Source organism: Balaenoptera borealis (genome assembly GCF_965194805.1).
Source record: "Balaenoptera borealis genome assembly, chromosome: 16".
Classification (NCBI taxonomy): Eukaryota; Metazoa; Chordata; class Mammalia; order Artiodactyla; family Balaenopteridae; genus Balaenoptera; species Balaenoptera borealis.
This window is the reverse complement of record NC_138872.1, coordinates 1,739,757-1,767,168: the sequence shown is the minus strand read 5'-3', so window position 1 is coordinate 1,767,168 and position 27,412 is coordinate 1,739,757. Positions and strand designations below refer to the sequence as shown.

Below are 27,412 nucleotides of genomic sequence, written 5' to 3'. Positions count from 1 at the left end.
TCCTGTTTCTACATATCCTCACCAAGACTTGTTATTTTCTGTGGTTTTTTTTTTTGATAGTAGCCATCCTAATGGGTGTGAGATTGTATCTCATTATAGCTTTGATTTGCATTTCCATGATGTTTAGTGAGTTGAGCATCTTTTCATGTGCTTATTGGCCATTTGTATATATGTTCTTTGGTGAAATGTCTATTCAAGTCTTTTGCCCATTTTTGAATCAGCTCGTTTGTTTTTTGTTATTGAGTGTTAGGAGTTCTCTATATATTCAGGATACTAATCTGTTGTCAGATGTATGATTTACGAATATTTTCTCCCATTCTGGGGTTGCCTCTGTACTCTGTTGATAGTGTCTGACGCACAGATTTTTAAATTTTTCATAAAGTCCAGTTTGTCTAATTTTTCTTTAATTGCCTCTGCCTTTGGTGTCTTATCCAAGAAATCATTGCCAAATCCAAAGTTGTAAAGGTTTTGCCATATGTTTTCCTCTAAGAGTTTTTTAGTTTTAGATCTTACATTTAGGTCCTTGATCCATTTAGAGTTAATTTTTCTATATGGTGTAAGATAGGGTCCCACTTCATTCTTTTGCATGTGGATATCCAGATTCCCAGCACCATTTGTTGAAGACACAGCCCTTTCCTTCTTGAATGGTCTTGGCACACCTGTCACAAATCACTTGATGGTATATGTGAGGGTTTATTTCTGGGCTCCCTCTTCTTTTCCATTGGTCTTTGTGCCAGTACCACATTGTTTTGATTACTGTAGTTTTGCAGTAAGTTTTGAAATCAGGAAGTGTGAGTCTTCCGGCTTTGTTCTCCTTTCTTCAAGATTGTTTTGGCTATTCAGGGTCGAGATTCCACATGAATTTTAGAATGGATTTTTCTGTCTCTGCAAAAAACACCATTGGGGTTTGATAGGGGTTTTATTGAATCTGTAGATTGCTTTTTGTAGTACTGACATCTTTTTTTTCTTTTTTTTTAATTGGAGTACAGTTGCTTTACAATGCTGTGTTAGTTTCTGCTGTGCAACGAAGTGAATGAATCAGCTATATGTATACATATATCCCCTCCCTCTTGGGCCTCCCTCCCACCCCCCATCCCACCCATCTAGGTTGTCACAGAGCACCGAGCTGAGTTCCCTGTGCTATACAGCAGGTTCCCACTAGCTATCCGTTTTACACAGGGTAGTGTGTGTATTGCAATCCTAATCTCCCAGTTAGTCCCACCCCCGCTCCCATGTCCACACGTCCATTTTCTACATCTGTGTCTCTATTCCTGCCCTGCAAATAGGTTCATCTGTACCGCTTTTCTAGATTCCACGTATATGTGTTAATATCCGATATTTGTTTTTTTCTTTCTGACTTACTTCACTCTGTATGACAGACTCTGGGTCCATCCATATCTCTACAAATGACCCAGTTTTGTTCCTTTTTTATGGCTGAGTAAGTGTTGACATCTTAATATTCAGTCTTCCAGGCCACATGGGATGTGTTTCCATTTGCTTATGTCTTTAATTTCTTTTGGTAATGTTTTCTAGCTTTCATTGTACAGTCTTTAACCTCCTTGGTTAATTCCTAAGTACTTTATTGTTTTAGATGGTATTGTAAACGGAATTGTTTTTGTTTTTATTTTTTAGAAAATGAGGTATTTTTTAAAAATTAATTAATTTATTTGACTGTGTTGGGTCTTCACTGCTGTGCACGCACTTTCTCTAGTTGTGGCGAGCGGGGGCCACTCTTCGTTGTGGTGTGCGGGCTTCTCATTGTGGTGGCTTCTCTTGTTGCGGAGCATGGGCTCTAGGCACGCAGGCTTCAGTAGTTGTGGCTCGTGGGCTCTAGAGCGCAGGCTCAGTAGTTGTGGCACACGGGCTTAGTTGTTCCGCAGCATGTAGGATCTTCCCGGACCAGGGCTCAAACCCATGTCCCCTGCATTGGCAGGCGGATTCTTAACCATTGTGCCACCAGGAAAGTCCTTATTTATTTATTTTTTTTTGTAATTTTATTTATTTATTTATTTATTTATTTATTTATTTATTTATGGCTGTGTTGGGTCTTCGTTTCTGTGCGAGGGCTTTCTCTAGTTGCGGCAAGCGGGGGCCACTCATCATCGCGGTGCGCGGGCCTCTCACTGTCGCGGCCTCTCTTGTTGCGGAGTACAGGCTCCAGACGCGCAGGCTCAGTAGTTGTGGCTCACGGGCCTAGTTGCTCCGCGGCATGTGGGATCTTCCCAGACCAGGGCTCGAACCCGTGTCCCCTGAATTGGCAGGCAGATTCTCAACCACTGTGCCACCAGGAAAGTCCTTATTTTTTTAATGTAAGTGATGGTAGCTATACATTTTCCCCTTAGCACTGCTGTCACTGCATCCCGTAAATTTTGGTGTGTTGTGTTTTTATTTTCATTTGTTTCTAAAGATTTCCTAATTTCACTTGTAACTTTTTTCTTTGATCTATTGGTTTTTTAAGAGAATTTTTTGTTTTGTTTTGTTTTGGCCATGCCGTGAGGCTTGCGGGATCTTAGTTCCCTGACTGGGGATTGAACCTGGGCCCCCGGGAGTGAAAGCCCGAGTCCTAACCACTGGACCACCAGGGAATTCCCAAGAGAATGTTACTTAGTTTCCAGAATTTTGTGAATTTTCCATTTTTCCTTCTGTTACGGATTTTTTAAAAATTAATTTTTATTGCAGTATGGTTGCTTTACAATGTTGTATTTAGCCTACGCTGCATAAGAAAATGATTCAGCTATGCACATACAGATATCCCCTCCCTTTTGGACTTCGCTCCCATTTAGGTTACCACAGTGCATTAGGTAGAGTTCCCGGTGCTACACAGTATGTTCCCATCAGTTGTCTATTTTATACGTAGTACCTGTTACTGATTTCTAACTCATTCTCTTATGGTCAGAGAAGATGCTTTGTATATCTGTCATTTAAAATCTCTTGAGAAGTAATCTGTGGCCTAACATATGGCCTATCCTGGAGAACGTCCCGTGTGTACCTGAGAAGAAGGTGTGCTCTGTTGTTGGGTGGAGTTCTGGATCGTCTGTTAGATCTGGTTGGCTGATTGTGCTGCTCGAGATCTGGTTGGCTGATTGTGTTGCTCGAGATCTGGTTGGCTGATGATTGTGCTGCTCGAGATCTGGTTGGCTGATTGATTGTGCTGCTCGAGATCTGGTTGGCTGATTGATTGTGCTGCTCGAGATCTGGTTGGCTGATTGTGCTGCCCTCTGTTTCTTTATTTATCTTCTATCTGGGTGATGCTTGCTAATGTATTTTTAAATTACTAAATAAAATTTATATTATTTTGAACAATTTAAATTCAGAATTGATATTTAACCACAAAAGTAGCTTCAGAATCTTCACATTATTGGTGAGCTTTTCTTTCTTTGTGAAGATCACGTCTAGGTTGCCTCGCCCATTTTTTATTGAGAAAGAGAAGCAAACGCGCAATTCGAGTCTCTAGTGAGTTGACGGTGGAGATTAACCCCCAGGTCCCTTAGCCGGTCACTTATTCCTCAGTGGCTGGGTCTGCTTCTCTAAGAAAATGTAAAGGTGGGTTTGTAAGACTTGAATGCAGGTCTTCATGTACCTGGCGGTGGACCCTGCGTTTGGAGCCGGGTCCTGGGAGCTCGGGGCAGCGGGGTCGGAGTGGGCGCCCTGACGAGAGCTGGGGGGCCCTGTGGGGGGCCAGGCACCTTGTGCGGACCTGGCAGCGGCGGGGCGCCCTGGCTGGTGTCCCCTGAAGAGGCCGGGAGGGAGCGCTTGCTGCGGGGCTGGAGGAGGGGCCCCGGAGGCCAGCGAAGATGTCCAGCACAAGCTTATTTTTCCGTGTTTTTCTCTAGAGTTAGAAAAGGAAGCAGCTGACCAGGAAGAGCTGATTTGAAAAAAGAAAGCCCTTTCCTGAAGCACTGTCTTCATGGATCGTTCTCTGAGGGCACAACAGACGCACTGGAAAAGAGGCTTCGGCTCCCACCCACCCTGCGGTCCCCTCCACAGGGGTGTGGCCGGATGGGGGCGGGGCCCACAGGGTCAGAGGCCACTCAGCGGGGTGCGGACCGGCGGGTCCTGCAGCAGCAAGGCTTCTGAGGGGGGGTCAGGTGGGGGGCAGACTGAGGGGGAGTGAGGATGCCCTGCCCTCTCTGCCCCCAGGGTGCCCCCCACCCGGGAGAGGCCCTCCCCTCCAGGCCTGGCCTCCTCACCGCCCTCTCGTGTGGCTTGATTCTCCGTAGCAGTGCCTAGTTTCCACTGGGCAAAACGAAGAAGATACCATGTGTGTGAATCGCCTGCACACTGGGTGGGAGTAACTCTCCACCATGCACACGCGAGCAAGTCCGATGGCTGCTGTGAGGCTTTTGGCCTTGACCTTGTGGAGCCTCCCCAGACGGGGCTCCGGTGCTTGGTGACGGTCGGACCGCGTGGTCCTGTAGCAGGGTTGCAGGGACTGCAGCCGTGTCACGGTCCCAGCTGTCGGCCCAGCCTGTGACTTCAGCGTTTGTCCAACCGGACATCTTACACCCTCATTTTAAAGACTTTCCATAAGTTTGGATTGATTTACTTTTAACATTAGGACTTTTGTTACAAGCGAGGAAGCATATAAAAAAGGAAAATACCACAGCTTTCAACATGCCTTTTATTATGGGAGATTTTATTTTATTTTATTTTTTAATAACAAAGGATGTAGTCTTTTATTATTCTTTAAAAAATTTTTTTAAAGATTTAATTTTATTTATTTTTGACCGCGTTGGGTCTTCGTTGCTGCACGCGGGCTTTCTCTAGTTGCGGCGAGCGGGGGCTACTCTTCGTTGCAGTGCACGGGCTTCTCATCGCAGTGGCTTCTCTTGATGCGGAGCACGGGCTCTAGGCACGAGGGCTTCAGTAGTTGTGTCTCGCGGGCTCTAGAGGCTCAGTAGTTGTGGCGCACAGGCTTAGTTGCTCCGCGGCATGTGGGATCTTCCTGGACCAGGGATCAAAACCTGTGTTGCCTGCATTGGCAGGCGGCTCCCTATCCACTGTGCCGCCAGGGAAGTCCCGGGAGATTTTAAATGTACAGAGAAGCAGACAGAATAGCGCAGTGGTCCCCTGTGAGCCCATTTCTAGCCTCAGCAGTTTACCAGTTCCTGGCCCATCTTGTCCCATTAATCACCCTGCCCACTCCTCCCAAGTCATTTTGAAGAAAATCCCAGACATGCTATCATTTCATCTGTACATATTTCAGTGTGTAGCTCTAAAAGATAAGGCCTCTTTTTTTTTTATTTATTTTTTTAATTTTTTAAAATATTTCAGCTTACTTTTTTTTTTTTTTTAAACTTTGGGTTTATTTATTTTATTTATTTATTTATTTATAGCTGTGTTGGGTCTTCGTTTCTGTGCGAGGGCTTTCTCTAGTTGTGGCGAGCGGAGGCCACTCTTCATCGCGGTGCGCGGGCCTCTCACTATCGCGGCCTCTCTTGTTGCGGAGCCCAGACACGCAGGCTCAGTAGTTGTGGCTCACGGGCCTAGTTGCTCCGCGGCATGTGGGATCCTCCCAGACCAGGGCTCGAACCCGTGTCCCTTGCATTGGCAGGCAGATTCTCAACCACTGCGCCACCAGGGAAGCCCCCGATAAGGGCTCTTTTTAAAATAGATTTAAAAATTTTTTTTTGTTTTTTGGCCGTGCCACACAGCATATGGGATCTTAGTTCCCTGACCAGGGATCAAACCTGCATCCTCTGCATTGGAAGCACGGAGTCTTAACCACTGGACCGCCAGGGAAGTCCCGATGCTCTTTTTAAAAAATGCAATTATGACACCTGTGCCTTTTTTTAAAGTATCATTTTTGTGGTATAATTGACATACAGTTAAGTTGCACATATTTAAAGTGTACAGTGAGTTTTGACCTATGTCTACAGCCATGAAACTGTCACCTCAGTCGAGATAGCAGAGTATCCCTTCACCTGTCATTCTCTTTTTCCTTTGTGACTTATTGGTTGAAGAAGCTGGGCTTTGCCCTGTAGACTTTCCCAGAGTCTGGCTTTTGCCCGCTGTGTCCCCACGGTGGAGGTTAGCATGTTCCTCTGTGCTCTGCGCTCCTTCAGTTGATAGTTACAGTTGGAGGAGGGCCGGGGTTTGGCTTGCTTTTCTTGACAGGACCCCTTCAGAGGAGTCACACAGCCCATCTGGGTCTGTGACAGCACAGCTGTGGGTGGTCAGTGACCAGACGTGGGAATTCGTCAGGGTTGTGCACGGTGACGCCACACACCCGGAGTCCTTCCTGGATCGGCAGGAACGCCTCTAAAAAGTGGGGCAGAGAGGGACTTCCCTGGCCCGGTGGCTAAGAATCCTCCTTCCAATGCAGGGGACGTGGGTTCGATCCCTGATCGGGGAACTAAGATCCCACATGCCGAGGGGCAACTAAGCCAGCGTGCCACAACTACTGAGCCGGAGCGCTCTAGAGCCCGCGCCACAACTAGAGAGCCCACTCGCCACAATGAAAGATCCCACATGCGCAACTAAGACCCGATGCAGCCAAATAAATCAGTAACTAAAGTGGGACAGGGAGTCTGTGCAGGAAGGCAGCTGAAAGGCTTGACGCTTCCCTGTCGTGTCCTGGTTTTCAAAAGACTGTGTTGGCGTCATCCATCCAGTGGTGACCAGTTAATTTCTTTTTCAGCATCTCTGTGAACTCGGGGACTTAAGTGTATGGAATGTGTTCCATCCGTCTGGCTGTTCACGGGGCTCACATTGTCCCGTTGTCGCAGTGGGAACCTCTGTAGGTTTGACTGAGCCTTTTGACCTGACCCCAGTAGTCCTGCCAGCTTCCTGCTGCCTCTAGAGGGACCCGAGTCCTGGACTGAGCCATTTCTCCTCCAGGGAACACTGGTTCCTTTTAGTGGCTTCTAGAGGTCAAATATATTGCAGGATGTTGTATATGGGACCTGTCATATCAGAGAGGAATCAGAAGCATTAACAGCTTCTCTAATTTGCCAAAGAAAACCCAACCATCAACTACTAAGTGAGGCTTTGAATGGGTGTTTCCAGGAGCTGCATAGGTGTCCGGTTCTGCTGGCTGGTTGGGAGGTTGGGAAAGGAAAAGGAAACTCTGGAAGAGCCTTTTGGGGAAGGAAGAGCGGAACGACCTAATGCCAGTTTGTTGCATGATGTAGACGCTCACACGTGCTCAGGATGGAGCCCAGAGATGAGCGCTTTGGAGGTGTCACCAAGCTCCGGGTGGCCACTCCAAGGACAGAGGATGCATCCCCCCTTGGGACCACTGTTCCTTCACTGCTCTCAGAACTGGAGGAGAGCTCTTGGTCCCGTCGCTACCTGGCTCACACAATTAAATATGGGTCTTTGCTTATTTTCATAAGAAGTCAAACCTTTTGGGACAAGGTTGACCTTTTGCTTCAGTCTCTTGCCATTTATGAAATACTGTGCTTCATGATGGGAGAAGTTAATATACATGAGTTCTACTAAAATATTGAGCTAAAATAATTTTGAGAAAATTTAAGTTGATTACAGTTTATACTGATAACAACTAACTTACACAGCAGTCTTAATTTTCCAGAATTGAAAATTGGTTTCAGGTTGATGTGAAATAAATGTTTTCACATAACTTTGCGTTTATTTATAACCGTTTGTTCCAGCTTCTGGTAAAGATTTGCAGTGGCCGTCAGCGGAGGTGTGGTGGGGCCCCAGCGTGTGGATGCCTCACCTTAGCTAACCTGCCTCTCGAAGTGTCCACGCGACCCCCAGTTTAGTCGTTTCACTGCTTCCTTATATAGTGTAGTGGCTTTTAAAGTAACTTCAGATAGTGGTTACTTGTGGACGTGCTACTCGTTGATGGATGCGGATATTATGACTGTTTCCTCTTGTATGAGATCATTCCTTTTACTTCTTTGCTCAGATGTAATTGAGATTGACCTCAAGAATGGTGAGTGGGTATTTTTAAATGTTTCTAAACCATACAACTTCTGAAAGCTAAGTATACCAAAATGTGGTGGTTTTTTTTCCCTTTAGATCTCCAGTGCCTATTGGATTTTTACCTTAAAAAGTTCATAGTGTGAAGTTTCTTACACTGTCGATGTAGATCCAGTACAATGATTCAGTAGCAGACCCTACAGATCAGGCAGCGGAGGAGCCTGGCCCTGAAGGATGAACGGAGAGGAGGAGTTCTTCGACGCCGTCACAGGTGAGCGGAGGGAGAGGCAAGTTCAGAGATTGTGTCGTGAGCACGAAGCCCTCGGACCCAGGCCTCAGACGTAGCCCCGGGACGTGAGGACGGCCCAGGAAAACCGTGTAGAGAGAGAGCTGACATGTCCCCAGGCACCAGCCTTCAGTAAAAGCATGTGTCCTATCCTAGATTTGGGGGAAAACATCAGCTTTGGACCACTAAAGATAACAAGAAAGGGCAACTGTGTTTTAGTCTTTAAGAGTTGCTCTGGGGTGTAAATATTTTATTTGGATCCTAAGTGAGATGGTCAGCATTCTTATATTATTTATACTTAATGATGAAAAACGTATTGTTCTGTCTTATAACTGTATCGTGTTTTGCACTGCTTAAAGTCTACCAAAAAATAGTACATTTACCTGCTTTCACAGCAGCTCTTACCGTGTCAGCGTTCAGTTCTGTTTCGCTTTTCACACACCCCTGTGAGTGCTGGTACACAGCTCGGTGGGCAGAGTGCATGGCGGGGTGGCAGGGGGAGGAGAGGCCGGCTGGGTTGGTTCACATTTGCTTGGAACAACCCCTCCTCCTCCTGTTACCACCCGAGGGACAGGTGACCACAGGGGGCCCCAGACCTCACGTTCAAGGCGCCCCCCGTCGTCTTCCCTGCACCCCCCTCGTCAGCAGGGGGAGCGTCACTTTGCTTTCTCTATCGAGGGGTCTTCCTGGTGGAGACGGACTTCAGGAGACTCTTCCAGCCCATGCCCCCCTCTCAGGTGTGGGAACATAGAAACAGCAGCTCTGAAGTATTACTGCCGCCGGGTTTGTCAGTGCTAACCCTCCCTAGGGCAGTCAGAGGGGCACTTCCGTAATCAGTGCCAGAAGGGCGTGGTGCCCAGCACGACAAAAGGCTCGTTCCTGGGCGCCGTCACTGTTGCCCTGGACGCCGTTGCCGTCCCCGCTGCCTCCTGTCTCGAGGAGCCCTGTCCTGCGTTCCCGGCTCTTCACCGGCCGTGCTTCTGCTGAGTGAAGGGTTGGAGCAGGTTGAGGGATGGGCGGCCTGAGATTATTGACTTATTCTTGTCCGAAGCCCAGGAGGAGCGGGCCCTGAGCTCATCGCTGTTTTCAAAGGCTGACCTGCTGAGTCATCTTATCTTGCGTGACCTCATAGCTGTTGTGGCCCTTGTAGACGTGTGTTCCTGGGAAGCGTGCTTGTCTGCTTAACCCGCACGCGCATCAGTAGTCTTTCGCAGTTGCATTCCCACCAAGCGGGGTGTTTGTCAGGGAGTCACGCCCTCGGGCCGCCTGGCCCTCACAGGCTGACCACGTCTGAGACCAAGTGGGCCCAGCCTCGGCGTGGGCTTCTCACCCGGGAGCCCCCTGGGAAGCTCCCTGTCACCTGGGACCAGTGTAACCGATACTCCGGAAGGTCTTTCCCCAGAGAGGGCTTGAACTGCATGGAGTGCGGTGTGTAGGTGACCCCATCCCTGCCTCTCCGCACGGCGGGACCTCTCCGCGTGTCCCTGAGATGCAGGCGGAAGAGGCAGATGTCTAGGTGAAAATAATTCCTCACCTCAGCCCTTTGGTTCCCAAGCAAATAACAGAAAGACGAAAAATGTGAAGCCTCCCAATGCAATGAAATACCCAGACAGTGACTACTTCCCTGTTTATAGAATCAGTCTTACTTTGTGACTCTAATTTAAAAAGTATTTAAACCCAGCAGTTATTAAATGAATGCCTTCAATAGGCAATTACTGGGGCTTCCCTGGTGGCGCAGTGGTTAAGAATCCGCCCGCCAATGCAGTGGACACGGGTTCGAGCCCTTGGTCCGGGAAGATCCCACATGCCGCAGAGCAGCTAAGCCCGTGAGCCACAACTACTGAGCCCACAAGCCGCAACTACTGAAGCCTGCGCGCCTAGAGCCCGTGCTCCACAATAACAGAAGCCACTGCAGTGAGAAGCCCGCGCACCGCAACGAAGAGGAGCCCCCGCTCGCCACAGGTAGAGAAAGCCCGTGCGCAGCAACGAAGACCCAACACAGCCAAAAATAAATAAATAAACAAATAAATAAATTTTAAAAAGATAGGCAATTACTTCCTACAAGAATCAGTACCTTTATGTATTTATTTTCAGCAGTTGTGGCTTGTGGGCTCAGTAGTTGTGGTGCACGGGCTTAGCTTCTCCGTGGCATGTGGGATCTTCCTGGACCAGGGCTCAAACCCGTGTCTCCTGCATTAGCGGGCGGATTCTTAACCACTGCGCCACCAGGGAAGCCCAAGAATCAGTACCTTTAAATTGAAAGGTTTTAAAGTACATGAAAAATATGTACAGATTAAGGGTTGTAAAAAGTCAGACTAACCTGTCAAAGGTGGGTATCTCTGAGTGATCAGATTACAGATGATTTCAACTTTCTCCTTTGCTTGTCTGTATTTTCTTTTTCTATAGTAAACATGTGTTGTATATTAAAATGTTTAAACTGTTACGTAGTGTTGGCTTCATCAGAGACAAGACTTCAATGCGCTTGTCAGGGAGGAACTGCCTTGTTTTCTTGGGCACACACCAGGGTTGTGATTTAAGCGAACTTTCTACTTGACACTGACCCAGAATCTCAGCCCTGAGGGAGGTCCTTGGAGATAGGGACACCTGTGCAGGGTAACACCAGGTCCATAGGACTGGGCATCCTTAAGCAGGGACTGCTTCAGGCTAAGTTTAGACTGGGGATTAGTAGATGTTGCTTTGGGGATAGTTAACAAAAACTAGAGGTGACAGGCTATTTCAGAAAGCATTGATTATTTAAGAGGTTCATTTTTTAAAAAATTAATTAATTTATTATTATTCTTGGCTGTGTGGGGCCTTCTTTGCTGCACGTGGGCTTTCTCTAGTTGTGGCGAGCGGGGGCTACTCTTCGTTTTGGTGCGTGGGCTTCTCGTTGCGGTGGCGTCTCTTGTTGTGGAGCACGGGCTCTAGGTACGTGGGCTTCAGTAGTTGTAGCTCACAGGCTCCAGAGCGCAGGCTCAGTAGTTGTGGCGCACAGGCTTAGCTGCTCTGCGGCATGTGGGATCTTCCCGGACCAGGGCTTGAACCCGTGTCCCCTGCATTGGCAGGCGGATTCTTAACCACTGCGCCACCAGGGAAGTCCAAGAGGTTCATTTTTAATATATCCTTTCAAGTTCATTGTGTAATAAATCTCAATACTACTATATTTTGTGCATCTGTCAATATACAAGAATACGAAGGAAGGTTATTTTTGCGTTTCCTCAAGGAGGCTTATTAGCAGGTTTGTTTATGTTTTGTGTCTGGCCACAGTCACCGCCTGGCCTGTCACCCTGGGCCTCGCCTTCCTCTCGGAAATGAGGGGCTGTTGTGGGAGCCCTGAGCTCCCCGTGGGCTGCGCCCTCGCTGAAGTAGTCAAGGTCGTCGATAGTCAGTGGTCAGGAGCGCCCCGCCGCAGCTGGAAGGACGTGCCCTGGCAGCCACTGCTCCCGTCCGGGCTTGCTCTGGGGCAGAACTTGGGTATTTCAGTGGCTTGCACTGGCTGAGTTGAGAGGAAACACATGTTCCTTTTCCCTATAGCCACCGGTCGCTTTGGGAGAAAGCGTTCCCGATGCAGAAGGGGCACGGAGCACAGCCCAGGGTGGTGTTACTCTTACTCGGGGGATGGGATGGGCCAGGAGACCGCACGGCTGTATTTCACACAAGTCCTAATGGTTCACTCTCCCCGAGGTTTCCACGTACGTGGCGTGCCCTCCGCGTTCGCACCCGTCGTCTGCTGTTTCGGTTGCCGTTGGTCGGTTTGGTAGGTTCTGGCGGTGTGTTTGCGCGGTGCTCGGTCTTAGAAACGCCGCGGCAGGTTGTGTTTCAGGACGTGATGTGGAGCTTGACCGCAACTTGTGCAGAGGAGGAAGGGGTTGCAGCCTGAGTTAGGTGTGAACACCATAGAGGTGGCCGCCCCAGAGGGTACGGTCACTGACGACAACAGGGAAAACCTGTCCTGGTACCCGGGAGCCGCCCCCCCACGTAAGGACCTGGAGAGTGTGGCGTTGGTGGCAGGGTGGTGGCCTCATGCGGGGACCCCTGGGAGCGGTTCTCGTTCTCCGCCTCGACCTTTGGTTCTTGGGAAGCAGAGTTCATTACTCTGAACGTGTCAGTCAGAAGCACTTTCGAGCTTCAGGTGCCTGCTTGCAGTGTGAGAATTCTTAGAGGTAGGCTTTTCCATATTCCAAGTCCTGCAGAAGTTACCACTCTGCTTGTCTCGCACAGGCTTTGATTCTGATAACTCTTCTGGGGAATTTTCAGAGGCAAATCAGAGAGTCACTGGCGTGATTCATGTGGACACCAGCAAAAGTAATGGGATTGGAAAAGTTGGGGAGAGGCCTCCTCAAGAGAATGGAATTCAAAAGCACAGGTATGTCATCCCACACGGACGTTTTGGAGTCTCCCAGCGCGCCTGTCCTCGCCCCACGTCTGCAGCGGGCCCTGAGCTGGAGGAACATCCGTCCCGTGTCACCTGGGCCCTGCCCCCTGGGTAGACCCAGGGCCCTGTTCAGCCAAAGACCCCGAGACCCACTGGCCCTCTGCGTGGCCCCTGGAGATCAGTGATGGCGCTTCCTCAGTGTGACCCCCGTCCGTAAGCGGACGGGCGGCCGTCCCTGCCCTGGGGTTGCTGGGGGACTGAGCTCCGTGGGCGCCCTAGCGTTGGCAGGGGGCCTGGCACAGAGCCAGAGGTCACTGGTGTCAGACCCAACTGCTAGCTTCACGCAGAGCCGCCTGCGTTTGACGCGTCAACCTCTCACCCCGTGAGTGAGTTTCGGAGGGTTGTTCAGTGCAGCAGGACCGCAGTCCGTTCTCTCCCCACCAGCGCTGCATTCTCATGCAAGCAGATTCTGATGGCAGTGAGCTAAGCCTTCACCAGCAGAAGGGGGGGCGTAGGCGGGACGGCCGTGAGTCAGGTGGGTGGAGGTGGCAGCCTCTGTCCTCCCCGCGCCGTTTGCGCTTCGGCTCCAGGGAGCCCGGCTTCACCCCAGATCTCTGCCCTGAGCTGGCACCCAGTGCCCACCTGGGGCCCCGGAGCTGTCAGAGCACCTCCTGCCTGCTCGTGTGGCCTGGACCTCTGCCGTCAGCGCCCCGCACCCTGTAGGCGGGAATCTGGCTCAGGCCGCCCTAGTGCCCGCCCCTCCCTCCCGTCTCCAGCCCCCGGCCTGACACGCTAGCCTCCGGACGGACGCGACGCGTCTTGGATGCTTTCACCCTGCCCGCTCCTGTCACGGCCCCCTCCCACCACTGCTGCTCCTGAATCCCCCAAGGAGGCACCTCTTCACTGCTCCGCCCCTCCTCCTTCCTTCCAGCCGTCTCAGAGGACAGGTCTGAGCGTGCGCCTGCCCCCTCGTAAACTCCCGGGCAAGGCGCACGTGGCCCCGAGTGCCGGGGACAGCGGCCCCTTTTCCTCTCTGCAGTGGCGGTTTGGGCTGTGAACAGTGTGGTTCTCCTCTTAGGATGAGGACCTGCGCCCTCGCCTCTCTCCAGGGGCGGCCCCTCCCGTGTCTGTGGTCCCCGCTGCTCGGGGTCCTCGGTGAACCTGGCCTGTCCCACGTCGGGGCTCCGTCTGCTCCACGCCCCTGGCCCCGGCCCTCTCCTCCACCTCCATCTCTTCAGCTCCTGCCTCCCCAGGGTCATCCTTGGACCCCTTTCCCACCCTCCACAGAGCCACGCTCCTTCCTCGTGGCTCCCTCACAGCGGGGCCTGTCCTGCCGTGGCCGCTCGGGACCCCAGACGAGAGCTGGCAGAGTGGAGCCTCGCGCTGGTTGCCGGCAGCCTGGCACGTGGTGCCTCATGAATGTTAGTTTTCTTTCCCATCTCGTCTCCCGCTGCCTTGCCCTCCTCTCCCACCTGCCCCCGACCCGGGCCCGTGGTCCCTGACCAAGTTGACTGTGAGCAGGGTCTCCTGTGCCCGGGGCTTCCCTGGCATCGGCGGGAAGACGCCTGAGGAGGAAGGTACCTCAGGAAAGACAAGCACAGGCTTCAGAGGGGTTTAAGAGCTGGTTTCTGAAAAGGTTTTCTCTTTCTTTTTTTTTTGGCCATGCTGCACGGCACGTGGGATCTTAGTTCCCCGACGAGGGATCGAACCCGTGCCCCCTGCACTGGGAGCGCGGAGTCCTAACCACTGGGCCGCCAGGGAAGCCCCTGAAGAGCTTTTCGTAATGCAGTTCCCTCTTGGGGTCCTCTTGGCTCCACCTCCGTCTGTGGCCCTGCTGCTGCCCCAGGCCGCTGGCACACAGCTGCCCAGGGGGACACAGTGACCTGTCTCCCCAGCTCCGTGGAGGAAAGTCGCCTGTGTGGCCATGATTGCTTCCTAGGAGGCCCTCCAAAGATCGATGCAGAAAGCTTTCTTTGGGACTTCAGCAGCAGTCTGGTCCTTTTTTTCTCTGCAGGCGTGCCAGCATAGAGAAATGCTAATGCTTGGAAAGATTAAAGGAAGACACGGTCATTGAGCAAAACCATCAGTCATAAGTGACTCTCACATTGGTTGAATAAATACATGTCACTCTGGTTACCCCTTTACAGGACATCGTTGCCTGCCCCAATGTTTACCAGAAGTGATTTCAGCGTGTGGAGTATATTGAAAAAGTGCATTGGCTTGGTAAGTTCAGATGGACTCGTTTTGAAGTGTGAATCTTACACATTTTTAATTCCTGTGAATTTATTGCACTACTGGTAGTTTAAGAAGATGCACTCTGCATAGTTATAAACAGCATGATGTAAACATAATAAAACAGGAAAGGAACAAATACAGGAGGAGAAGAGGTGAACAAAAGCTAAAGTATTAATAGACAGTAGGACACCCATTCTGTAGGTTAATCTCTTGACATAAGGAGCTTCAGATGGGTTTACACTTACCTTGGTGTTTCGTGATGTGCTGTAGCCAGCTGGCTTTGGATAATCCTCATGAACTGGGGGGCTTTGGTGGGGTTCCTGGCCCACACACCAAGGGACCGAGGCTCTATGTCCCCCAGCCCACCCACCCTGGGCTGCAGGCAGAGTAACAGGAAAAATAGTCGGATGCTTAGCGTCCGGAAGCCGTAGGCCTTTCCTTTTATGGCCTCTCCTGACTGTGAGAGTCGGAGCTGGTCCTCCTCAGGAGGGGAGAGCGCTGCCTCGAGCAGGCTGCAGCGCGCCCAGCCGCGGCCACGTCTGGTGCCTCGTACGCGGGCTACGTGAGCTACAGAAAATGGCTTCACTGCTTCTCGGGTGGCCTTCAGCCCAGTCTTCTAATGCGTTTATGTTTTGCCCGTATCCATTTCAGTTCTTTTTTCCCAGAGGGGACTTCATCTTTTTTTTTTGAAATAACTTGAGACTGACAGAAAGTTACGGAAGAGTCACAGGATAGCGAGTCTTTTACCCTTCACCCAGCCTTCTGTAATGACAGCATCTCACATGAGAACCACGGCACTCACACTGGGGCGTTACTGTTAACAGCAGCACGTACCTGACTGGGCTTTCCCCAGTTTTTCCACCGATGACCGTTTTTTTTGTTTTAATTTATTTATTTTTACTTATTTTATTTTTGGCTGCGTTGGGTCTTTGTTGCTGCACGCAGGCTTTCTCCCTTTGCGACGAGCGGTGGCTTCTCTTGTTGCGGAGCATGGGCTCTAGGTGCAAGGGCTTCAGTAGTTGTGGCGCAGGGGCTCAGTAGCTGTGGCATGCTGGCTCTAGAGCGCAGGGCTTAGTTACCCTGTGGCATGTGGGGTCTTCCCGGACCAGGGCTCTAACCCGTGTCCCCTGCATCGGTAGGTGGATTCTTTTTTTTTTTTTTTTTTTTTTAATTTTTATATATTTATTTATCTATGGCTGTGTTGGGTCTTCGTTTCTGTGCGAGGGCTTTCTCCAGTTGCGGCAAGCGGGGGCCACTCCTCATCACGGTGCGCGGGCCTCTCACCATCGCGGCCTCTCCCGCTGCGGAGCACAGGCTCCAGACGCGCAGGCTCAGCAATTGTGGCTCACGGGCCCAGCCGCTCCGCGGCACGTGGGATCCCCCCAGACCAGGGCCCGAACCCGTGTCCCCTGCACCGGCAGGCAAATTCTCAACCACTGCGCCACCAGGGAAGCCCGGCAGGTGGATTCTTAACCACTGCGCCACCAGGGAAGCCCCCACCGATGACCTTTTATTAGAGGATGGTGTGTAGAAACCAAGACCTGGGTGCTGCCAGGGTGTCACTGCTCCAGGCCTCTCAGCAGACAGGGCTGGAAAACCTAAGAGTGCACACTGACCCCTGCTTGCTCACACGCGTGTATCTACACATCTGTGATCTTTTAAAGTGACATGTTCAGGATTGTTTTCTTTTAGCACTGTCCTCTCCTGCGTTTTCGACTGTGTGCACAATTCAGGTCTTCAGAAAAGTGTCTGTCTGGGGGTGTGACGAACTCAACAAGCCACTCGGTCTTGACTCTTCAGAGGTCTAAAACCAAAAGCCTCTTTTCACAGAGTGACATCATTGCACTGTGTTCCCCAAGGAGCTGGCCGTAGGCTGGATTCCGAGTAAGGCTGGATGTAACACTGGGGGTGGTTGGGTCGCACCGCCCCACTTCACAGCATCCGTCCGCTGTCCCCCGTGAGATACTCACCTCTCCGGATGCACCTCCAGGGAGGTGACACACCTCTCTTCACTGCCCATCAGCTCATTGAACCAGCCACGGACTGGTGAACACGACAGTTCCCGACAGAGGTAGCCAGAATCTCATGAAGACCCCTGCCCATCACCAGCCCTCACCACTGCCAGTCAGGGCTAATCATGCGTCCTCCGCCCCTCCACCGCTCCCCTCCTCCCCTGGTATTTTGAAGCAAATTCCAAACACCTTTTCATTTGTGAACATGTCTTATGTATCACTAAAGGATAAGGATTCTTTTTAAACACAACCACAATACTATTATCCTACTTTTGAAAGTAACATAATTCTTTAACATCATCAAATACCCACTCTGTGTTCAAATTTCCAGTCGTCTGAGCGTGGCTCTCCTGTGTGTGTTTTGCAGTCTGTGTGTGGGACTCGTTTGGGTCCTTCCATCGCAAGACCTTTCTGTTGCTCTTCGTCTGAATTTAAGAACTGCTGGCGCTTGGTGCCCAGACCCATTAGCTCATCAGGAGTCGCAAATCGGAGCCAAGCTGATAACGATTGCCCTTCTTTCGTTACCTGGAATATTTCTGTGATGAGGAAGTCCCCTCCTCTACTGTGAATGTGGTTTGCATAAGACAGTCGGGATCAGTGAGTGATTCTCTATCCAGGTGTTCGCATGATGCCTTTGGTTCCCTGGCAGCATAACTGGTCTGACCAAGCAGCCCACGGGGTTGGCCCTGTGCTGCGTCCAGGCACACGTGTCCGTCTCTGGCTGTGAGAGCCTCTTCACACCGGCCCGCACTCCTTTACAAGAGATGCCCCCACTCCTCCTGTACCTTTATTGTCCAGGGAGAGAGAGAGCTCAGGACCAGGGCTGGGCCCGGGGGAGGCTAGTGGATTGGTCTTGTTTCTAGGTCTTTTCAGGGGAGAGAGTTAGGAGCTGTGTTTTGATTTGTTTCAACGATGCTTCAAATTCCAGGCCACAGGATTTATCTAACCTCTTCTGTCTTCTGTCTGTGTCTCTCTTCCGCCACCTCAACAGTCCCAGTTTTTCACGACACAGGAGATGAGGGATTTAGCGCAGCATGTAGCTTGTGACCCGCTGCTGCGCCCACACACGTGCGGCTCAGGAGAGCCCGTCTGTGGCATTTGTCGTTCTTGCCCCGAGGGTGACTCTTCAGTCCCTGTGCTTTAGCACCTCTGGGTCATTGTGCCCCCAGGGAGGTTGTGTGGGTTCATTTGTTTTGTTTTGTTTATGGTGTTTAGAGATGGCTTTTCTAAATTTAATTTTGGTTTAAAATTGTAAGTCCAGAGTCGCATCTCTCAGACGAGGTGTGTTCCAAGCGTCTAGCCTCCGGTCCCCGTGCCCTCCCTGCAGTCTGGAGGTGACCATCAGGACACGCTCTGGTCCCTCTTGCCACGTGTGAGAACGCTGGCTGCGTGGCCTCCTCCCGTTCTTCAGATAGACGGTCGGCTCCTCTCCGCCTGTTTCCGCTCCGCAGTGTAGCCGCGCGGGCAGAGCTGCTTCTTATTCTTTCGGTCACCGCGCCGTGCTGCCCCACAGTTGACTGACTGTGGCCCTGTGGTTGGACTTTTGCGTTGTTTCTGGCCTTTTGCTGCGTATTTGCTGGAGGAGCTGTGGGTTAGGCTCCTGCACGTGGGGCCGCCGGACCAAAGGCTGAGCGGGGGGCGTGGCTGGGTCCCCTCCTCTCCGGAGGCTGCCGCATTTTGCATTCCCACCGGCAGGTGTGGGTGGCCTGGTTCCCCCCAGCCTTGCCAACAGGCGGGGGTCAGAGGTTTGGGGGTTTGCCACTTGAGTTGGGTGTGCAGTGGACTCTCCATGTGCTTTCATTTCCTTTCTCCTGACGCGAGCGAGGCCAGCATCTTTGCTGGCTTTGGGCCGGCAGCATTTCTTTCCCTCCCCTCCCCTCCCCCCCATCTTCTCTCCCCTCCCCTCCCCCTCCCCTCCCCCATCTCCTCTTCCCTCCCCGTCCTGTCCAGCCCTGCTCCTCCCTTGACAAAGCCGTCCTGCGCTGCTCAGCCGTGCTTCTGGGAAGGGCCTCCACTGGAGCCCCCTCCCTAGATGCCGGCTCCCTCCGTGCCCCCCGCAGCATGCGTCCCTGAGCGCCTTCCTGGCCTCGCCTCGCACCGGGGCTGCACACCTGCTCTGCCTGCACGGTACCTGAGAGCGGGCCGTGGTAGGGGGTCTCACTTGCCAGGCCGAGGAGTTTCCAAGTCACCCTGGGATGACGGGTTGGAACGATGCTTTGGGACCGTGGAGCTGGAGGTGGCACGGGGCACAACACAGGAGCGGGGTCGTCACTGGAGCTGGCAGCCTGGGAGCGCCCGCAGGCTCATGTGCCGTGAGCGTGGTGCCCGTGGGCAGGTGGGCAGCGGCTCTGTCTCCCAGGCTGGGCTCCCGCAGGGCCTCTCCAGTCTCGACCTGCGCAGGCGGCTGCGGCTCCAAGGGAGTGACGCTCGGAGCAGGGGCTGGTGCGGGGGCGCTGGTGTCTGGGCAGAGCCGCCGGTAGCAGTAGCGGTAGCGGTGGCGGTAACGGGTCCTCACCGGCTCCCCCTAGGAGCTGTCCAAGATCACGATGCCCATCGCCTTCAACGAGCCTCTGAGTTTCCTGCAGCGGATCACGGAGTATATGGAGCACGTGTACCTCGTCCACAAAGCCTCCTGCCAGCCCCAGCCCCTGGAAAGGATGCAGGTGGGCGGCGGGCTCCTCTCGGGGGGAGGGCCAGGCTGGGTGCAGCCTGGCTGGGTGCAGACCGTAGCTTTTAATGAACGTGACGCCATCAGATTGGCCGTGTGGCGGCAGGGACCCGGGCACCTCAGCAGTGGGACACCTGGGAGAAGGGCCAGCGCAGCTCGCACGGATGTTGGGGTGCTGTCCTGCCCAAAGGCCGAGGCACTTGTCCCGGGCACGTTCTGCGCGGGCGTGGTCTCGGCTGCCTGGTGGTCGGGGCTGCAGGGCTGTAGCGGGTGGCAGCGCCGGCCCTCGGCTCCTCTTGGGCCCTTTCAGCACCATCACCCCACGTGAGTGTGTGTGTGTGCGTGTGCGCGTGTGTGTGCACGTGTGTGTGACAGACAGGGCCTGCGAGGCAGGCCCGGGCTGGGGGTGGAAGGCGGCAGAGTTCCTGCTTTCTGTGGCTGTGAGGAAGTGGCGGGTGATAAGCAGTATTTCCCCGGAAGTTCTGCGGTTTCAAACGTGTTACAAGTAGGAGACTGAAAAGGCACCCAGGAGCGAGTGAGTGGGACGCCCTCACCGCCCCGGCTCCCGCATCCTGATGGACAGCCGCCCCTCACCAGCCTGTGGTTGTTTCCAGTCTGTAGCGGCCTTTGCGGTTTCGGCTGTGGCTTCCCAGTGGGAGAGGACCGGCAAGCCATTCAATCCACTCTTGGGGGAAACATACGAGTTAACCAGGTAAGGGGACAGGCCCTCGTGACCGTCTCGTGCGTGAGGTTCTTCTGGCGACGGACAAGGGTGATTGCTTGTCCAGCATGGATTTCTCCAGGCTGATTGAATTGAGGGGTTTACTGCAGGCGGGAAGATGGTGCACGTACGAGAGCTGTTGTGTTAATGACATAACAGAAGCCTGGTGAAAAAACCGAGTTGAGAACGGAAGAACGCGTTAGGTTCAGGAATGGAGCGGGGGTGCCCGGGAGCGGGCAGCACGGGGTGTCGGATTGCTGGGTGCTCGTGTTTGGGCGTTTCTGCGAGGTGTGGTTTAATTTGCAGCATCTTTATAAAACCAGTGGCGTGTTATGTGACCGATGCATCTTGGATTCAAAGAACCACACACTCCTGGTTCTTGGGTCCTTTATTGCATATGTGTTATTAATGGTTGAGTTTTTCCAATGGTGAGTAAATGATGGTGGGATTTGGGGATGTTGGACAGCTTAGCATGGGCACTCTTCAGGTTTGTAGGGTGTAAGCGTGTGGGCGGGGATATGTGTATCTGCACGGGTTTCCGACCATTTGGGGAGGAATTGTCATCTTAGGGATGCGGGCGGCCTGCACACCTGCACACACGTCACCTCCCAGGTTGGGAAAGCAAGATTCATGTCAGTTTCAAATTCCACTGTTTCTGGCTCGCCCTGGATGTCTCAGCAGCGGCCCCTTCTCCACACGCTGCTGGAGTGGGAATTCCCCCTGGGGTTTTAGTGTGGCTTAGAGGTCGGCTGGCACTGACCTGTGGTGGAGAAGCCGTTCTCCACATCTCATTGCCCTTGAGAAAGCTGGACGAGTTGGGAGAAAGCGTGATGTGTGCTGCCGCGGGGCTTTGAAAATGACAGGGGTTCAGCAGGTGACCTTGGGCTACGGCATCTCACAGCCAGCGGGGCCATAAGGCACAGCCCTTTCCTTTTAGAAGCGAGGAAGCTGAGGCCCAGGCAAGGGAAAGGCTTGCCCCGAGGGTCACTCTTAAGGGGACATTTTTGTCTTGAATTCACATAAAGTTTCCTCCTTTCTTAGATGTTTCTCTCGAGCAAAAGCTCCCTCCCTCCGGTTAGTTTGCTTTAGTCCAGGGTTCGAGATTCTGACCTTATGTAGCTGTCAGATTATTAGCATTTTTGTTTATTAAAAGCATCATCGAAATATCTGAAAAGAGAAATCAAACCGTAATATGATAAAAGTTACAGACGAAGGAAAGTAAGCAGATGGATTAAAAGCATACGAACCCCCCAAGACGCTGAATATAGAGTGACACCCCTAACTGTTCATCTTTTTCATGAATGTAGTTCAGGGGTTGAATTAAAGTTTCACAGGCTGTTGGGAAACACTGACATTCTCTCTTAACTTGTGTGTCGGACCTTAACTTCCAGGTCACGCTTGCGGTGTCTGCCGCGTGCCACACGTGTGAGACGGAGCCGTCTTCCTGTTTAGGGGGCAACATAACTAAGCCTGGCCATTCACCAGTGTCTTTTCATCCTTAGAGATTGCTCGTGGATAACTAAAAATAACACTTTCTTTTCTTAGACAAGTATTCATTTTGTAAATTACATACCTTGGTAGGCAACCTTTTTAAAATCTAATTTTTCAACTTTCCTTCCTCTGTAATGATTGGAAATTCTGATTCCAGTTAAGTTAGTAATTATGTGGTTGAGCTTTTATAATTTTTAGTGACTACAGCTGTAGGTGTATTCAGAGTTCTGGAACAATTAAAAACTGACATTTTTATTGAAAAAGAGAGTGTACTAAAAATCCTGTTTCCTGGCCAGGAATATCTTGGGCATAAGACATTTCATCACAGAAATGCCAGGAGCCTTGAAAGGAGGCTGGAAAGTCCTACTCTGGGTTTACTGGGCAGTGGGCGTCCCTCGAGGACTAAGGTGACAGTTTGCTGTCAGTTCTCTGAGTCGCTGGTTCTAAGAGCTCCTTGTGCACCTGTGTGCAGGGCGGCAGGCCTCTCTGCACTGTCGCTTGTTCTGCGTGGTGCTGACTTTGGCCCTGGAGGCACAGTGCGTGTGCTGTGTGTGTGCATGTGCTGTGCGTGTGCTGTGTGTGTGCATGTGCGTGTGCTCTGCATGTGGTCAGTGTTAGGCCAAGTGTGACGTCAGGAAGCCGTGTCGGATATTTCTGCCACGTGTGACAGCACGCGTGGTCCCCTTATCCCAGCGCCCCTCCCAGACGTGGGGGCCAGGTGGCCGTGCGGTCCTGCAGCGCCACAAGCACTGAGCTGCGGGCCCCCGAGAGCGGGTTGGGCTGACCTTTCTGGGCTTTGCTGTCACTGATGAGGCCCTTTCACTGTCCCTCCTGCCCCCTCCCTTCTTTTCCTCGTTTTGTCCCCAGGGAAGACTTGGGGTTCAGATTCATATCCGAGCAGGTCAGCCACCACCCCCCCATCAGTGCGTTTTACTCGGAGGGCCTTCATCAGGACTTCCTGTTTCACGGCTCCATCTACCCGAAGCTCAAGTTCTGGGGGAAGAGCGTGGAGGCGGAGCCCCGTGGCACCATCACGCTGGAGCTTCTCAAGTGAGTGGGCGGCCGCGCATCCGAAGGGAAATCCGTTTCCATTTAGGACGGAGACTCCTCCCTTCTGGTGGAGGGACCCTGCGTGCTCTGCGGGCAGGTAGCCTTTCCGGCGGCAGGGACGTGCTCTAAGGAGGCTGGAGACCGCGGCGGGCTGGCTGTTCCTGGGGGTCCTCCTCACGTCTGACTGTGTCGGGTCCCGTCTTCTCTCCCCTGATCTCTGCGGTTCGGTCCCTGGTCGTGGTCATCACCTCCTGCTGCGTGACAGCCCAGCTCAGCAGCGTGAAACGACGCTGTCCTCCCACGGTGTCTGGGGGCTGGAGGTCAGGCGCAGCGTGGGGGGCTCTGCCGGGGTTCTGTGCGGGCGCAGCCGGGATGCGGGCCGGGCGGCCTCCTGAAGGCAAGTGGGAGCCTCTGCTCCCACGTGCACCGCGCTGGCCGCTGGCAGGAGACCTCGGTTCCCTGCCACCCGCTGCTCCGTACGGCTGTGCAGCCGAGGCGCTGGCACCCCCCAGAGCCGGGGCCCGGGGCGGTGGGCAGACCACCACCGGGACAGAACTGGCGGTGTCTTCTGTGACCTGACCTCAGAAGTGACCACAGCCCGGTGTGCACGTGCTGCCGGTCACGCAGGCCAGCCCTGGTTGAGCGTGCAGGGTGGGAGGTCGGGCCTGACCGCCAGGAGGTGAGAAGGAAGGGGCCGTCTTCCCGGACGCCCGAGCACCGTTAAGTCTAAATCCAAACGCGCCCAATCCGATGGTGATCAGAGACCCTCAAAGCAGAAACTGAGTCTCTAGCGACCGCCCGGCGCTGCAAACCCATGGCGGGTGGTCCGGGCCGAGGGGTGTAGCCGGCTCCCTGGGCTGTGAGCCTCGCTAACCGTAGCCCCCGTGGGAAGCATCTGATGCCACTGCACTTCCTGTGGCCCCGCCGGGCTGGAGGAGCGTGGTCTTCCCAGTACCCACCCCCCTAACCCCTGCACCTCGGGGCAGACGAGGTCGCCCGGCCGCGGTGAGCGCGGCCCCTTCCTGGGGAGGGTGCCCGTCCCGTCTGTCCCGTGCTCTTGGCTTTCTCGGGTGAGGCACGGGGAACTGAAAGGTCGCAAACCTTGTCAATTAGCACCTTTGGGTTCCTGGGAGATTCAAGGAGTTCCAAATATTCATCATGAAATGCTTGTGCGCTGAGCTGATCTTTGCCCTGAACTGTGGCTCTTTCACGCAGCCTCCCTTGAGACACACGTCCGGCCACCTGCTTAGCACCCGCTTGTGCGGTTTCTCTTCTCCTTGGAGAGGGCCAGTCGGGGAGGATGAGGACTGACGGACGGGAAGGTGTTTGCACCCCCAGGAGCCATCCCCGCCACACGCGGGTCCCCAGACGGCCAGGGCCACGCGCTGGGGACCTCGCGGTTCCCGCAGGCTGGGGCGGCGGGGCTGTTCTGTTGAGGGCTTCACAGGAAACCTCTTGCCTTTGTCTCAGCCTTTTCTTGCTTATTAACTTGTCTCGACATTTAAGTAGAAAGCTTTGTTGCTGCTACAAAGGAGAGAAGAAGGACATTTCAAACGAATGCTAAAGAAGTAGCCCCTGTTCAGGGAGTTCAAAGCGATATTCTGCTCTTCTGCAGGTTTTAAGTCAATTACGGTTTGATTCTGTCTGGTACTTTGCCTTTGAGGTCGCGCAGCGTCTTTGCTTCGCTGGCCTCTGACTTGCTGTTCTGTGGTGTCTTTCAGACATAATGAAGCCTACACGTGGACCAACCCTACCTGCTGTGTCCACAACGTGATTATCGGGAAACTCTGGATAGAGCAGTACGGGACGGTGGAGATTGTAAACCACAGGTAACGGCCCCTGACAGTCATGCAGCGGTCACAGTCAGGGTGGCGGTGCAGCACCCTGCGCACCAGCTGGCACGCAGCCCGTGGTGTCACGCGGCGGTCAGCTCCTCCGGGCCCCTCCCTGCGCACCAGCTGGCACGCAGCCCGTGGTGTCACGCGGCGGTCAGCTCCTCCGGGCCCCCCCGGCCCCCCGTGCCCCCCCCCGGTCCCCCGTGCCCCTCCCTGGCCCCCCGTGCCCCCCCCTTCCCCCGTGCCCCTCGGCCTCCCGACGGGCCTCGCTGGCTGGGAGGCCCCACACGTGGTGGTTGGATCTGATTCTGGTTGGCACTGATCGAAGTCATCACTACTGCTCTGTGTTGATATTTCTTTGTTTTTAGTCACAATAGTGAATTTATTTTGAAATTTTAAACTACGCTGAAGAATGCTGTGATTCCCCGATGCAAATAGAGTGACCGTTCTCAAATCTTGTCCACTGTCCAGTCTGTCAGGCCTTATTCCTAGAAGCTCATGGCTGGTTGGCTTTGTTATGTCTATTAAGATGTAATTTACATGTCATAAAATCCACCATGTAAAGTGGACGCTTAAATGTTTTTTAGTAAATCTACTGAGTTGTGCAACCATCGGCACAAGGAAGTGCTCGAAGCTTTCCATCCCCCGGAAAGATCCCCGTGCTGTCCACTCGGTCCTGGTGCTGCCCCGCCCTGGGCAGCCTCCAGTCTGCCCGCCCTCTCCCTCCCTCCCTCTCTCTTTCCTGGATGTTTCATGTCTACAACAGAAGCCCGTGTTTGTTTTCCCCGCAGAACTGGAGATAAGTGTGTGCTTCACTTTAAACCGTGTGGATTGTTTGGAAAAGAACTTCACAAAGTGGAAGGGTACATTCAAGACAAAAAGTAGGTCCGCGTGTGGGTTGGGTCACAGGGTGCCTGGACAGCGTGTGTGTCTCTGCAAAAGACGTAGTTGTGCCGGTGACATCTGCCGGGGAGGACAAGTTATGACTCTTTCCTGTTTAGAAAAAGCATTTCATTACTGAGCACAGAAGGAGATAATGATGAATTTTAAGTGCGCCATTCAGGGTGGTGACTGGTGGAGCCCGGCTTCTCCTTCTTCGAGGGTAGAAGATCTGGGTCTGTTTTCTTTTGATAAAATGGATGTGAGAAAGTTCAACATTTTCACTGAGAGATAAAACTGCAGTTGTGCAAATAGGACTGAGAGCTTAGAACTTGACCACGTGTTTCCTTCTCTCTCCTGGCATCCGTAGCGGTTGTCAGGCAAAACCCAAACACTAGCTTATGAGCATCATTCTCACGTGACTTGTTCATTCCAATCTGGAAATTTGGGACTTTTAAAGTTTTTGTGAGCAGAAAAATGGCCAGTAGTAATTTTAACAAAATTTCGGGGGGGTTCCCCCACGTTATGTGTTGGGTCTCAATTTCTCTCTCTTTTTTTTTCAATAAGTAACTTGGGCCGTATAACAGCCATAAGATTCCTTCCAGCTCCTAAAATATATACATTTTCAAGTAGAAAGAAGTTTCCAGTGTAAAGCAGTGGGTGCTTTTGCTCCATCCCACTCTACTGGGTACCAGAAATTCACCTGTTCTAATTCCTTAAAATACCTTTAGACGTTAAGACTCTGACCACTTTGCCCCTTGAAGTAAGTTAGGACCTGGTGTGTGGACGTCACGGGACAGCAGTCCTGTTAGTGGGAATAGCACTGACCCGCCCTGTGGTCAGCTCATCCACAGAAACAGGCCGCGGGAGCGGACGCCCACCGACGCTCAGTGAGCCGTGCCAGTCCTGTTCTGGGTTTCTGGCTTTCCGCCCTACACTGGATGCTCTTTCCTAACGCTACATCTCTTGGAGACAGAGAGCGTCTGCCAGGCCGTCTGCCGAGTGAGGGCTGGCCACGTGTCCCTGCCTGCTGGCCCTCCCAGCACGTCCCGCGGCGGGCAGGGCAGCCTTTCCAGGGAGCGCGTGGCCAACTGTACGCTCTCCCCCGAGGAGGACGTGAGAAAGAAAAACAAGGGCCCAACACGGTTGGCACTGTTCCTTTGGAATCAGGCAGAGAGCTCTGGTGGCTCATCTAGAAAGATCTGTCGAGGTTATTACTAAATGAAAAATGTGGGCAGACAGTGACAGGGGTGTCTGACTTGAGGTTATGAAGGTAAAGCAGACCATATCAGCTGAATATGGGGAGGGTTGTTTATGTGGTTTATAGAAAAAGGGCTGCAGGACACACGGTACATAAAAATGTAATGTATTTCAAAAATAACAATCGGGCGCATAGGGTGTTAAACGTAATAACGTCGTACGCTTGTTCTCACATCATCTCGTCTCCTGCGGCCCGTCTTTCGCCCTTCAGGTTTTTGTACCTTCATTTTCTCTTTTCTGCTTTCGTGAAGGAGTGTGAATAGTTAGTCTCAAAAGCCACGAGTAAGAGATGCTAAAATGAAACTTTTCATCTTTGCATTTACACCCAACAATATCCCTAAAATTTATAAGAAGACATGCCAGAACGAGAATTTATTCCATGGTCACAATTAAGGTGCTGCACGTTTAGATGAATGGTTTATAATTGTTAATTGGTAACTTGGTTTTAAAAAATTCCCTTTGACTACAGCAAAAAGAAGCTCTTTATGATCTATGGCAAATGGACGGAGTGTTTGTGGGGCCTGGACCCTGCTGCGTACGAATCCTTCAAGAAGCAGGAGAGGAGAACCGATTCCCTGCGGAAGACAAAGCTGGTGAGCGGCTCCGTGCGGCATCCCCGCGGGTGGGTGGGTGGGTGGAGCCTGGCCGGGCCTGCCGCTTGCGGGGACGCAGTGCCTTTGTGGCCCCAGCTGCAGAGGGTGAATCACAGAACC

At 52.6% G+C, this 27,412-nt stretch overlaps 1 protein-coding gene across 6 annotated transcripts in view; it reads left to right on the top strand.

Moving 5' to 3' along the window:
- Nucleotides 1-27,412, top strand: part of OSBPL2 (oxysterol binding protein like 2) — a 42,223-nt gene that overhangs the window by 9,251 nt on the left and 5,560 nt on the right. For 2 of the 6 annotated variants that reach the window (XM_082359798.1, XM_082359800.1), the window contains exons 2-10: nucleotides 7,987-8,158; nucleotides 12,395-12,539; nucleotides 14,696-14,771; nucleotides 19,324-19,458; nucleotides 20,078-20,175; nucleotides 22,543-22,725; nucleotides 24,447-24,554; nucleotides 25,352-25,441; nucleotides 27,169-27,292. In XM_082359798.1, coding sequence (XP_082215924.1) covers nucleotides 8,122-8,158; nucleotides 12,395-12,539; nucleotides 14,696-14,771; nucleotides 19,324-19,458; nucleotides 20,078-20,175; nucleotides 22,543-22,725; nucleotides 24,447-24,554; nucleotides 25,352-25,441; nucleotides 27,169-27,292 — 996 coding nt within the window. In that variant the 5' untranslated portion in view covers nucleotides 7,987-8,121. The remainder of the gene's footprint in view (nucleotides 1-7,986; nucleotides 8,159-12,394; nucleotides 12,540-14,695; nucleotides 14,772-19,323; nucleotides 19,459-20,077; nucleotides 20,176-22,542; nucleotides 22,726-24,446; nucleotides 24,555-25,351; nucleotides 25,442-27,168; nucleotides 27,293-27,412) is intronic. The other 4 variants (XM_082359799.1, XM_082359801.1, XM_082359803.1 and 1 more) reach the window with 4 other exon arrangements.